Source organism: Hyla sarda, unplaced genomic scaffold, assembly GCF_029499605.1.
Source record: "Hyla sarda isolate aHylSar1 unplaced genomic scaffold, aHylSar1.hap1 scaffold_383, whole genome shotgun sequence".
Classification (NCBI taxonomy): domain Eukaryota; kingdom Metazoa; phylum Chordata; class Amphibia; order Anura; family Hylidae; genus Hyla; species Hyla sarda.
The window spans coordinates 193,492-205,107 of NW_026610402.1; the positions used below are offsets into that span (position 1 = coordinate 193,492).

The window sequence follows — 11,616 nt, forward strand, 5'->3', positions numbered from 1 at the left end:
GCTCAAAGAGGTGGGTGCTGAATGCAAGATTACGGGGGACCCCGGCGGCAGGACCCCTGTGATCAGACATCCATCTTATCACCTATCCTTTGGATAGGATGTAAGATGTCTTAAGGCCAGAGTACCCCTTTAAAGGGGTACTCTGCCCCTAGACATCTTATTCCCTATCCGAAGGATAGGTGATAAAATGGATGTCTGATCGCGGGGGTCTGGCTGCTGCTTCCCTTTGGATAGGGAATAAGATGTCTTAGGGCCGGAGTACCCCTTTAAAGATAGGATTATATCTAAAGCTTGGAGACACCATTCACATATCCAGTAGTGACAGTCATCTCTAAATCTCCAGGTTCTTCTCTCTTCATCCAGCAGTTGGATAAGGACTTGAGGATCCTGGACAATGGATTCTTCAGCTTAGGTGTTACATAGATCAGTAACATTGACTGTAACGTTCCAAAGATGATCCAAGCAGAAGTAAAGAATAGAAAACCAAACATCTTATGGAACCTCTCTGCCACTACAAAGAGGATGACACATATTAGAGAGATAAAGATGGAACCAGTCGTGTACTTAATGATCCTATAATAGGGATCCAGATTGCTGGTCACATTCCTATTACATCTCATGTGTCTGATGTGAAGGTACAGAGAGGTGATAAGAAACAGCGAGGACAACAAAAATATAAGCAATGGGCTGAATGTGCTTATATAGAACACAGCATAGATTTCATGAATCGGCTGTATTATTTGTGTTGAATTTGGGAAAGAAAGGAATTGTGTACAAAAATGGTTCACTAAGGTTTGGCCAATGGAAACCAGTAGAGAAGCCATAATAATGCATAGGATCCTCTTTGAAAATAGTCTCCTCATCTGTAAGAAGAAGACACTGTGAATATTGGAGATCTTCAGATAGAAGACGACGCCGAGTAGAGTGGACAACCAGATGGAGGAAAACATAGCACCGAAAAAAAATATTTTTATAACCAAGTCATATATAGGAGAACACATTGTACAGAATAATTCCCAGAATAGTCTCAGCTGGAGAAGAGATTGTAGAATCATCCTGGATATCATGACGGAGATGATGACTTGGTCAGACGTGGACATGGTTCTTCCTTTCCTCCAATCCATAACATAGACAGTTATGATGAAGACGTGTGTCATAAGTCCTAATATGAAGGCAATTTCTGTTGTAACAACAAGACTTAATTGTAGAATAGGAATTGTAATCTCTATGTAAGACGCCATCTCTACAGAGGGATTAGTGATCGGCACTGATGGAAGGGGATACAGGTTACGGCTGGTGTAGAGAGGGATATTTTTATCTCTTGGAACAATGCAAATCACAATGGAAAAAACTGCTCAATGGAAAATAGAACGATAGAAATGGATACAAATAAATCAGAGGAAAAAGTGACTCATGTCCAGGATAAATTAAGCGTTTGTGACTTTATCTCAGCACCATTAGGACACTACAATAACTAAGATCAGTGAGTATTCACCCTTATCGACGCAGGACGTAAATGTATATCCTGGTGCAGTGGTACTTAACGCACCAGAATGTACATTTACGTCCTGTAAATAGCAGCTGGGACCTGCCGTGCATGACCGTGAGCACCACTCCGGTGCTCGAGGTTGTCACGATGCCGGCTGGCAGGTAGTGGATCCTCTGTGCCAGAGAGGGATTGGCGTGGACCGTGCTAGTGGATCGGTTCTAAGTCACTACTGGTTTTCACCAGAGCCCGCCGCAAGGCGGGATGGTCTTGCTGCGGCGGTAGTGACCAGGTCGTATCCACTAGCAACGGCTCACCTCTCTGGCTGCTGAAGATAGGCGCGGTACAAGGGAGTAGACAGAAGCAAGGTCGGACGTAGCAGAAGGTCGGGGCAGGCAGCAAGGATCGTAGTCAGGGGCAACGGCAGGAGGTCTGGAACACAGGCTAGGAACACACAAGGAAACGCTTTCACTGGCACGATGGCAACAAGATCCGGCAAGGGAGTGCAGGGGAAGTGAGGTGATATAGGGAAGTGCACAGGTGAACACACTAATTGGAATCACTGCGCCAATCAGCGGCGCAGTGGCCCTTTAAATCGCAAAGACCCGGCGCGCGCGCGCCCTAGGGAGCGGGGCCGCGCGCGCCGGGACAGGACCGAGGGAGAGCGAGTCAGGTACGGGAGCCGGGGTGCGCATCGCGAGCGGGCGCTACCCGCATCGCGAATCGCATCCCGGCTGGAAGCGGAATCGCAGCGCCCCGGGTCAGTGGATCTGACCGGAGCGCTGCAGTGGGGAGAGTGTAGCGAGCGCTCCGGGGAGGAGCGGGGACCCGGAGCGCTCGGCGTAACAGAGGTCATGCACGGCAGGTCCAAGCTGCTATCAGCAGCCAGGGACTCGTCGGTAACGGCGGACATGAGCGATCGTGCTGATGTCTGCCATTAACCCCATGTGGGGGGGTCCACTGTTCTGGCACCACATGGGGCTTTGTAAATGCACATGGCCCCCGACTTCTATTCCAACCAAATTCTCTCACCTAACGCTCAATGGCGCTCCTTCTCTTCTGAGCATTGTAGTTTGCCCGCAGAGCAATTTACATCCACATATGGGGTATTTCCATACTCAGAAGAAATGGGGTTACACATTTTGGGAGGCTTTTTCTCCAATTACCCCTTGTGAAAAATAAAAAATTTGGGGTAACATCAGCATTTTAGTGAAAAAAATGTAATTTTTCATTTTCCTGTCCAACTTTAGCGGAAATCTGTCAACCACCTGTGGGGTGTTAAGGCTCACTGTACCCCTTGTTTCCAAAATAGTATGCCATGTGTTTTTTTTTTTTTTTTGCTGTTATGGCACCAAAGGGGCTTCCTAAATGTGACATGCCCCCCAAAAACCATTTCAGCAAAATTTGCTTTGCAAAAGCCAAATGTGACTCCTTCTCTTCTGAGCATTGTAGTTCGCCCGCAGTGCACTTGACGTCCACACATGGGGTATTTTCATACTCAGAAGAGATGGGGTTACAAATTGTGGGCATTTTCTCCTATAATCCCTTGTAAAACTGTAAAATTTGGGGAAAAACCAGCATTTTAGAGAAAAAATATGTATTTACACATCTGACTTTAACGAAAAGTCGTCAAACACCTGTGGGGTGTTCAGGCTCAGCGGACCCCTTGTTACGTTCCTTGGGTGTAGTTTCCAAAATAGTATGCCATGTTTTTTTTTTTTTTTTGCTGTTCTGGCACCATAGGGGCTTCCTAAATGTGACATGCCCTCCAAAAACCATTTCAGAAAAACTCACTCTCCAAAATCCCATTGTCGCTCCTTCCCTTCTGAGCATTGTAGTGCACCCAACGAGCACTTGACATCCACCTATGAGGTATTTCCTTACTCGAGAGAAATTGGGTTACAAATTTTGGGAGGCTTTTTCTCCTTTTACCCCTTGTAAAAATAAAAAAAATGGGTCTACAAGAAAATGTGAGTGTAAAAAATGAATATTTTGAATTTTCTCCTTCATTTTGCTGCTATTCCTGTGAAACACCTAAAGGGTTAACACACTTTCTGAATGTCATTTTGAATACTTTGGGGGGTGCAGTTTTTATAATGGGGTAATTTATTAGGTATTTCTAATATGAAGACCCCACAAATCCTGAGGACCCTGAAAAATTTCGATTTTGAACATTTTGTGAAAAATTGGAAAATTGCTGCTGAACTTTGAAGCCCTCTGGTGTCTTCCAAAAGTAAAAACATGTCAACTTTATGATGCAAATATAAAGTAGACATATTGTATGTGTGAATCAATATATCATTTATTTGGAATGTCTATTTTCCTTACAAGCAGAGAGCTTCAAAGTTAGAAAAATGCTAAATTTTCAAAATTTTCATGAAATTTGGGGATTTTTCACCAAGATAGGATGCAAGTAACGACGAAAATTTACCACTGTCTTAAAGTAGAATATGTCACGAAAAAACTATCTCGGAATAAGAATAATTGGTAAAAGCATTCCAGAGTTATTAATGCATAAAGTAATAGTGGTCAGAATTGCAAAATAGGGCTGCATCCTTAAGGGGAAAAAGGGCTCAGTCCTTAAAGGGGTACTCCGGCGCTTAGACATCTTATCCCCTATCCAAGATGCCTGATCGCGGGGGTCCCGCCGCTGGGGACCCACGAGAACTTGCATGCCGCACCCCGTTTATAATCAGTCCCCAGAGCGTGTTCGCTCCAGGTCTGATTACCGGCGACCACAGGACCAGCGGCGGGACCCCCGCGATCAGGCATCTTATCCCCTATCCTTTGCATAGGGGTTAAGATGTCTAAGCGCCGCAGTACCCCTTTAACCCCTACAGGACCCATGACTTAACGTTGCGTCATGACACCATGGGCATGTACGTCATGGGCAATTCCGGTCCCCGCCGTGCGCCGGGCTGGCATCCTGTGCAAATGTCCAGGGGGGGGGGGTCATCAGACCCCCCATGTCGGCGATCGCCGCAAATCGCATGTGAATTCACACATGCGATTTGCGGCTATTCCAGTGATGCAGGCCATGGACCCGGAGATACATGGTGATCGGGGGTGTAGGATACACCCCCAAACACCCCCTGTATCTATGGGGAGGTGGCGATTTCATCTCCCCCCCCCAGGAACGCTGCATTTAGCTGGACAGCAGGGGAGGGGTTAACAGCATCTTCCCGCAGCTCCTGTGGCTGACTGAGTTCTGAGTCCCCTCAGAAGAAAAGAAGTCCCCATAGAGCAGGGAAAGAATAAAAGCCAGGGAAAGGTAGGAGTAAAAAGTTTTAAAAAAAGTTACAAAAAATAACCCCCCGACCCCCTTATAGGTCCCGCCGCAATTTTTCAGCATGACTTTGGCCCTATTAGGGGTTCAGGGCGCTGCATTTGCCCCCCCCCCCCCCCCACCAAACTACATACTCAAACACACACTACATCTTCACACCAAACACACACTACATAATCCCCTACCCCCCTACGCCCCCCCCCCCATAGACACCGCGATGGTTCGCTGGCCATGTACTTACAAATTTACAGTGACATTTTCTCCTTTTACCACTTGTGAAAATGAAAAATTTGGGGTAACCCCAGCATTTTAGTGTAAAAAAATCAAATTTTTCCTTTTCACATCCCACTTCATGAATATTTATCAAACACCTGTGGGGTGTTTAGGCTCACTGTACCCCTTGTTATGTGCCTTGAGGGGTGTAGTTTCAAAATAGTATGCCATTTTTTTTTTGCTGTTCTGGCACCATAGGGGCTTCCTAAATGCAACATGCCCCCCATCTCAGCAAAATTTGCAAATGTGACTCCTTCTCTTCTGGGCATTGTAGTGCGCCCGCAGTGCGTTTGACCTCCACACATGGGGTATTTCTATACTCAGGAAAGATGGGGTTACAGATTTTGGGGGGCATTTCTCCTATTACCCCTTGTAAAAATGTAAAATTTGGGGAAAAAACTTAATAAAAAAATAAAATAAAATAAATCATTTACACATCCAAAGTCGTCAAACACCTGTGGGGTGTTAAGGCTCACTGGACCCCTTGTTACGTTCCTTGAGGGATCTAGTTTCCAAAATAGTTTTCCATGTGTTTTTTTTTGTTGTCCTGGCAACATAGGGGCTTCCTAAATGTGACATGCCCCCCAAAAATCATTTCAGCAAAATTTGCTTTGCAAAAGCCAAATGTGACTCCTTCTCTTCTGAGCATTGTAGTTCGCCCGCAGTGCACTTGCCGTACACATATGTGGTGTTTCCATACTCAAAAGAGATGGAGTTACAAATTTTGGGGGGCATTTTCTCCTATTACCCCTTGCAAAAATTTTAAATTTGGGGGAAAACTAGCATTTTAGTGAAAAAAAATAAAAAATAATTTACACATCCAATTTTAACGAAAAGTCGTCAAACAACTGTGGGGTGTTAAGGCTCACTGTACCCCTTGTTACGTTCCTTAAGGGGTGTAGTTTCCAAAATAGTATGCCATGTGGGTATTTTTATTGCTGTTCTGTCACCATAGGGGCTTTCTAAATGCGACATGCCCCCCAAAAACCATTTCAGATAAACTTAGTCTCTTGACATACACATATGAGGTATTTCCATACTCAAGAGAAATTGGGTTACACATTTTAGGAAGATTTCTCTCCCTTTACCCCTTGTAAAAATAAAAAACACTGGGTCTACAAGAACATGCAAGAGAAAAAAATGAAGATTTTGAATTTTCTCCTTCAATTTGCTGCTACACCTAAAGGGTTAACAAACTTTTTGAATATAATTTTAATTACTTTGAGAGGTGCCGTTTTTATAATGGGGTCATTTATGGGCTATTTCTTATAAGAAGGCCTTTCAAATTCACTTCAAAAGTGAACTGGTCCCTGAAAAATTTCAATTTTGAAAGTTTTGTGAAAAATTTGAAAATTGCTGTTGAACTTTGAAGCCCTCTGATGTTTTCCAAAAGTAAAAACATGTCAACTTTATGATGAAAACACAAAGTAGACATATTGTATATGTGAATCAATATATAATTAATTTGGAATATTCATTTTCCTTATAGGCAGAGAGCTTCAAAGTTAAAAAAAAATGCAAAATTTTCAATTTTTTCATCAAATTTTTTAATTTTTCACCAAGAAAGGATGAAAGTATCGACAATTTTACCACTAATATAAAGTAGAATATGTCACGAAAAAACTCTCTTGGAATCAGAATGAAAGGTAAAAGCATCCCAGAGTTATAAGTGCTTAAAGTGACAGTGGTCAAATGTGCAAAAAATGCCCTGGTCCTACAATGAAATTTGGCTGGGTCCTTAAGGGGTTATGGGTAAAAGGGGTACTCCGGTGGAAAACATTATTTTTTTAAATCAACTGTTGCCAGAAAGTTAAACAGATTTGCAAATTACTTCTATTAAAAAATATTTATCCTTCCAGTACTTACTGGCAGCTTTATACTACAGAGGAAATTCTTTGCTTTTTGCATTTCTTTTTTGTCTTGTCCAAAGTGCTCTCTGCTGACACCTCTGTCCGTGTCAGGAACTGTCCAGAGTAGCATAGGTTTGCTATGAGGATTTTCTCCTGCTCTGGACAGTTCCTAATATGGGCATAAGGTATCAGCAGAGAGCACTGTGGACAATACAAAAAATAAATTAAAAGTCAAAGAATTTCCTCTGTAGCATACAGCTGCTAATAAGTACTGGAAGGATAAAGATTTTTTAATAGAAGCAATTTACAAATCTGTTTAACTTTCTGGCACCAGTTCATTTAAAAAATAAATAAAATAAATTCCACCGGAGTACCCTTAAACCCCTTAAGGAGCCAGCCATTTTATACCTTAGGACCCGGCCATTTTTTGCACATCTGACCACTGTCACTTTAAACATTAATAACTCTGTAATGCTTTTAGTTATCATTCTGATTCCGAGATTGTTTTTTCGTGACATATTCTACTTTAACATAGTGGTAAAATTTTGTGGTAACTTGCATCCTTTCTTGGTGAAAAATCCCCAAATTTGATGAAAAATTAGAAAATTTTGCATTTTTCTAACTTGGAAAAATGGATATTCAAAATAATTTTTTTTTATTCACATATACAATATGTCTACTTTATGTTTGCATCATAAAGTTTACATGTTTTTACTTTTGGAAGACATCAGAGGGCTTCAAAGTTCAGCAGCAATTTTCCAATTTTTCGCAAAATTTCCAAAATCAAAATTTTTCAGGGACCAGTTCAGGTTTGCAGTGGATTTGAAGGGTCTTCATCTTAGAAATACCCCACAAATGACCCCATTATAAAAACTGCACCCCCCAAAGTATTCAAAATTACATTCAGTCAGCATTTTAACCCTTTAGGTGTTTCACAGGAATAGCAGCAAAGTGAAGGAGAAAATTTTTGAATTTTTACAAGGGGTAAAAGGAGAAAATGGATTGTTATTTTTGTAGCCCAATTTCTCTCGAGTAAGCACATACCTCATATGTCTATGTAAAGTGTTCGGCGGGCGCAGTAGAGGGCTCAGAAGCGAAGGAGCGACAAGGGGATTTTGGAGAGTACGTTTTTCTGAAATGGTTTTTGGGGGGCATGTTGCATTTAGGAAGCCCCTATGGTGCCAGAACAGCAAAACCCCCCCACATGGCATACCATTTTGGAAACTAGACCCATTGAGGAACGTAACAAGGAATAAAGTGAGCATTAATACCCCACAGGTGTTTCACGACTTTTGCATATGTAAAAAAATATATAATTTTTTTCACTAAAATGTGTGTTTCCCCCCAAATTTCATATTTTTGCAAGGGTTAATAGCAGAAAATACCCCCCAAAATTTGTAACCCCATCTCTTCTGAGTATGGAGGTACCCCATAAGTAGACCTGAAGTGCACTATGGGCGAACTACAATGCTCAGAAGAGAAGGAGTCATATTTGGCTTTTTGAGAGCAAATTTAGCTCGGGGGGCATGTCGCATTTAGGAAGCCCCTATGGTGCCAGAACAGCAAAATAACCCCCACATGGCATACCATTTTGGAAACTAGACCCCTTGAAGAACGTAACAAGGGGTACAGTGAGCATTTACAACCCACTGGTGTCTGTCAGATCTTTGAAGCAGTGGGCTGTACAAAATGTTTTATTTGCACAGCCCACTGTTCCAAAGCTCTGTCAGACACCAGTGGGGTGTAAATTCTCACTGCACCCCTCATTACATTCCGTGAGGGGTGTAGTTTCCGAAATGGGGTCACATGTAGGTTTTTTTTTTTTTTGCGTTTGTCAAAACCGCTGTAACAATCAGCCACCCCTGTGCAAATCACCTCAAATGTACATGGTGCACTCTCCCTTCTGGGCCTTGTTGTGCGCCCCCAGAGGACTTTACGCCCACATATGGGGTATCTCCGTAGTCGGGAGAAATTGCATTACAAATTTTGGGGGGGCTTTTTTCCCTTTTACCTCTTGTCAAAATGAAAAGTATGGGGCAACACCAGTATGTTAGTGTAAAAAAATTTTTTTTTTCCACTAACATGCTGGTGTCGAGCCCAACTTCACCTTTTCATAAGGGATGAAAGGAGAAAAAGCCCCCCCAAAATTTGTAAGGCAATTTCTCCCGAGTATGGCGATACCCCATATGTGGCCATAAACTGTTGCCTTGAAATACGACAGGGCTCCAAAGTAAGAGCGTCATGCGCATTTGAGGCCTGAAATAGGGATTTGCATAGGGGTGGACATAGGGGTATTCTACGCCAGTGATTCCCAAACAGGGTGCCTCCAGCTGTTGCTAAACTCCCAGCATGCCTGGACAGTCAATGGCTGTCCGGCAATACTGGGAGTTGTTGTTTTGCAACAGCTGGAGGCTCCATTTTAGAAACAGTGGCGTACCAGACGTTTTTCATTTTTATTGGGGAGGGGAGGGGGACTGTGTCTGGGTATGTGTATATGTAGTGTTTTTTTACTTTTTATTTTATTTTGTGTTAGTGTAGTGTTTTTAGGGTACAGTCACACGGGCGGGGGAATACAGCGAGTTTCCCGCTGCGAGTTTGAGCTGCCGCGCAAAATTTGCTGCATCGCAAACTTGCAGACTGATACTCATTGTAAGCCCCCTGCCCATGTGAATGTATCCTGTACATTCACAGGGAGGGGGAATCTCCAGCTGTTGCAAAACTACAACTCCCAGCATGCACAGTCTATCGGTGCATGCTGGTAGTTATAGTTTTGCAACAGCTGGAGGCACATGGGTTGGGAAACACTGAGTTAGGAAACAGACAATGTTTCCCAACCAGTGTGCCTCCAGTTGTTGCAAAACCACAACTCCCAAACATTCTCAGGCATGCTGGGAGTAGTAGTTCGGCAACATCTTTAGAGCCAGATGTTGCTGAACTACAACTCCCAGCATGCTTGGAGTTGTAGTTTTGCAACATCTGGAGGACTACAGTTTGCAGACCACTAATACAGTGGTTCCCAATCTGTGCCCTTCCAGATGTTGCAAAACTACAACTCCCAGTATGCCAAAACTGTCAAGGCATGCTGGGAGTTTTAGTTCTGCAACATCTGAATGGCCAGATGTTACAGAACTACAACTCCCAGCATGCCTGGACAGTAAGGGCATGCTGAGGATGTGTAGTTTTGCAACATCTGGAAGGGCACAGTGGTCTCCAAACTGTGGACCTTCAGATGTTGCAAAACTGCAACTCCCAGCATGCCCAGATGCCAAGGGCTGTCTGGGCATGCTGGGAGTTGTAGTATACAGGGTCCCATTACAGCAATGCATGTCGCTTTACCGCGACGTGCATTCCTGTAAAGGGCCCGGCCGCGGCTGAAGATCTACTCACCTGTCGCCGCTGCCGCCGCCGTCTTCATCGCCGGGATCCGGGTCTTCAGGGACGAGGTAAGTACCGGGGGTAAGTACCGGGGCAGGTCCCCAGGCGGTTATTTCCTCCCGTCCCCCGCCGCGTCCTCCGGTCTTCCTCCCGTCCTCTCCGGACTTTCAGGGGCCGGGCAGGACGGGAGGAAGTAACCGCCCCCCCCACCCCCTGCGATTGGTCGGTTAACTAACCAACGGATCGCAGGGGATAGGAGGAGGTGGCCGGCTTGCCACCTCGCTCCTAGCCTCCAGCATGGTCCTGGCTGTCTGTGACAGCCGGGATCATGCAAAATTACCGGGCGGTCGGGTCCCAGAGACCCGATCAGCCCGCTATCGCCGCAGATCGCAAGGGCGATTTCCCTTGTGATTTGTGGCGATCGCCGACATGGGGGGCCTACATGGCCCCCCTCGGCGTTTGCCCTTGATGCCTGCTGAAGCATTTCAGAGGGCATCCGCTTCCGATCTCTGCCCGGCGCGCGGCAGGGACCGGAAACCGCCAGGGCGTAAGTTTACGCCCTGGGTCCTTAAGTTCCAGGGCGCCGGGGCGTAAAATTACGCCCTGGGTCCTGAACAGGTTAAGTTTTAGAGGACCTTCTCTTCACTAGTACGGTCAGCTGGTGATACAATTTCTGATGCTGAAAGGAATACTTATTGAGGTTGTTTGCAGGACCATAACAGAGTGCAATGTTTGGTTTCTTTGAGGAATTGTAGCCAGCAGACAGCAGGAGGTTAAAAATTAACATATATTTTTTTCCTGGCCTGAAGTAGCAGGAGCAAGGGTGAAGGCGGGAATAGTGGGACTGGTAGTAACCAGACAAAAGAATGAGGTTTAGGTTTTCCAAATTTTTCAAGGTCAGAGTCTGGCTAAAAGTAGGAGCTGCAACAGTCAGGCTGGACTAAAGGGACACATAATATCCAGAAACCAGCAGGAGGTTTAAAAATGTAGGCTTTTCAAATTTTGCACTGCATGCATTGTGCTGCACACCAACAACGGCCCTTCCTCTGCGCCACATGCGTACACAGCAGAGACTAATAGTAACTGCAGCCAGCGGACAGCAGGCATAGGTGGACTAGGTATACCTGTAACTATGCCTTGTGATGCCTCTCCATGTGCTGACATAGAGGCCAAATTCCTCTGTAAAGAGTTAGGTACATCACCCCCTGACTGTGCCCCTGTCCTAGGTCTTTTTTTTTCTCAAGCCTGCAGATCCGTCACCTGCTCCTGAGCTGCTCAGACCAAAAGGACTGCTGACCTCCTCCTCTCTAAACTCCTCTATCATTCTCACCACTCCACTCAATTGT

At 44.6% G+C, this 11,616-nt stretch overlaps 1 protein-coding gene across 1 annotated transcript; it reads right to left on the reverse strand.

The window, feature by feature from the left end:
- Nucleotides 1-284: 284 nt before the first annotated feature.
- Nucleotides 285-1,241, reverse strand: LOC130332653 (taste receptor type 2 member 4-like). Its single transcript, XM_056553816.1, has one exon. It carries the CDS (start codon nt 1,239-1,241, stop codon nt 285-287), a length of 957 nt encoding a protein of 318 aa, XP_056409791.1.
- Nucleotides 1,242-11,616: the final 10,375 nt, after the last annotated feature.

Coding starts and splice junctions, on each gene's coding strand:
- LOC130332653 (XM_056553816.1), bottom strand. CDS start 1,241: ATGGCGTCTTACATAGAGATTACAATTCCTATTCTACAATTAAGTCTT.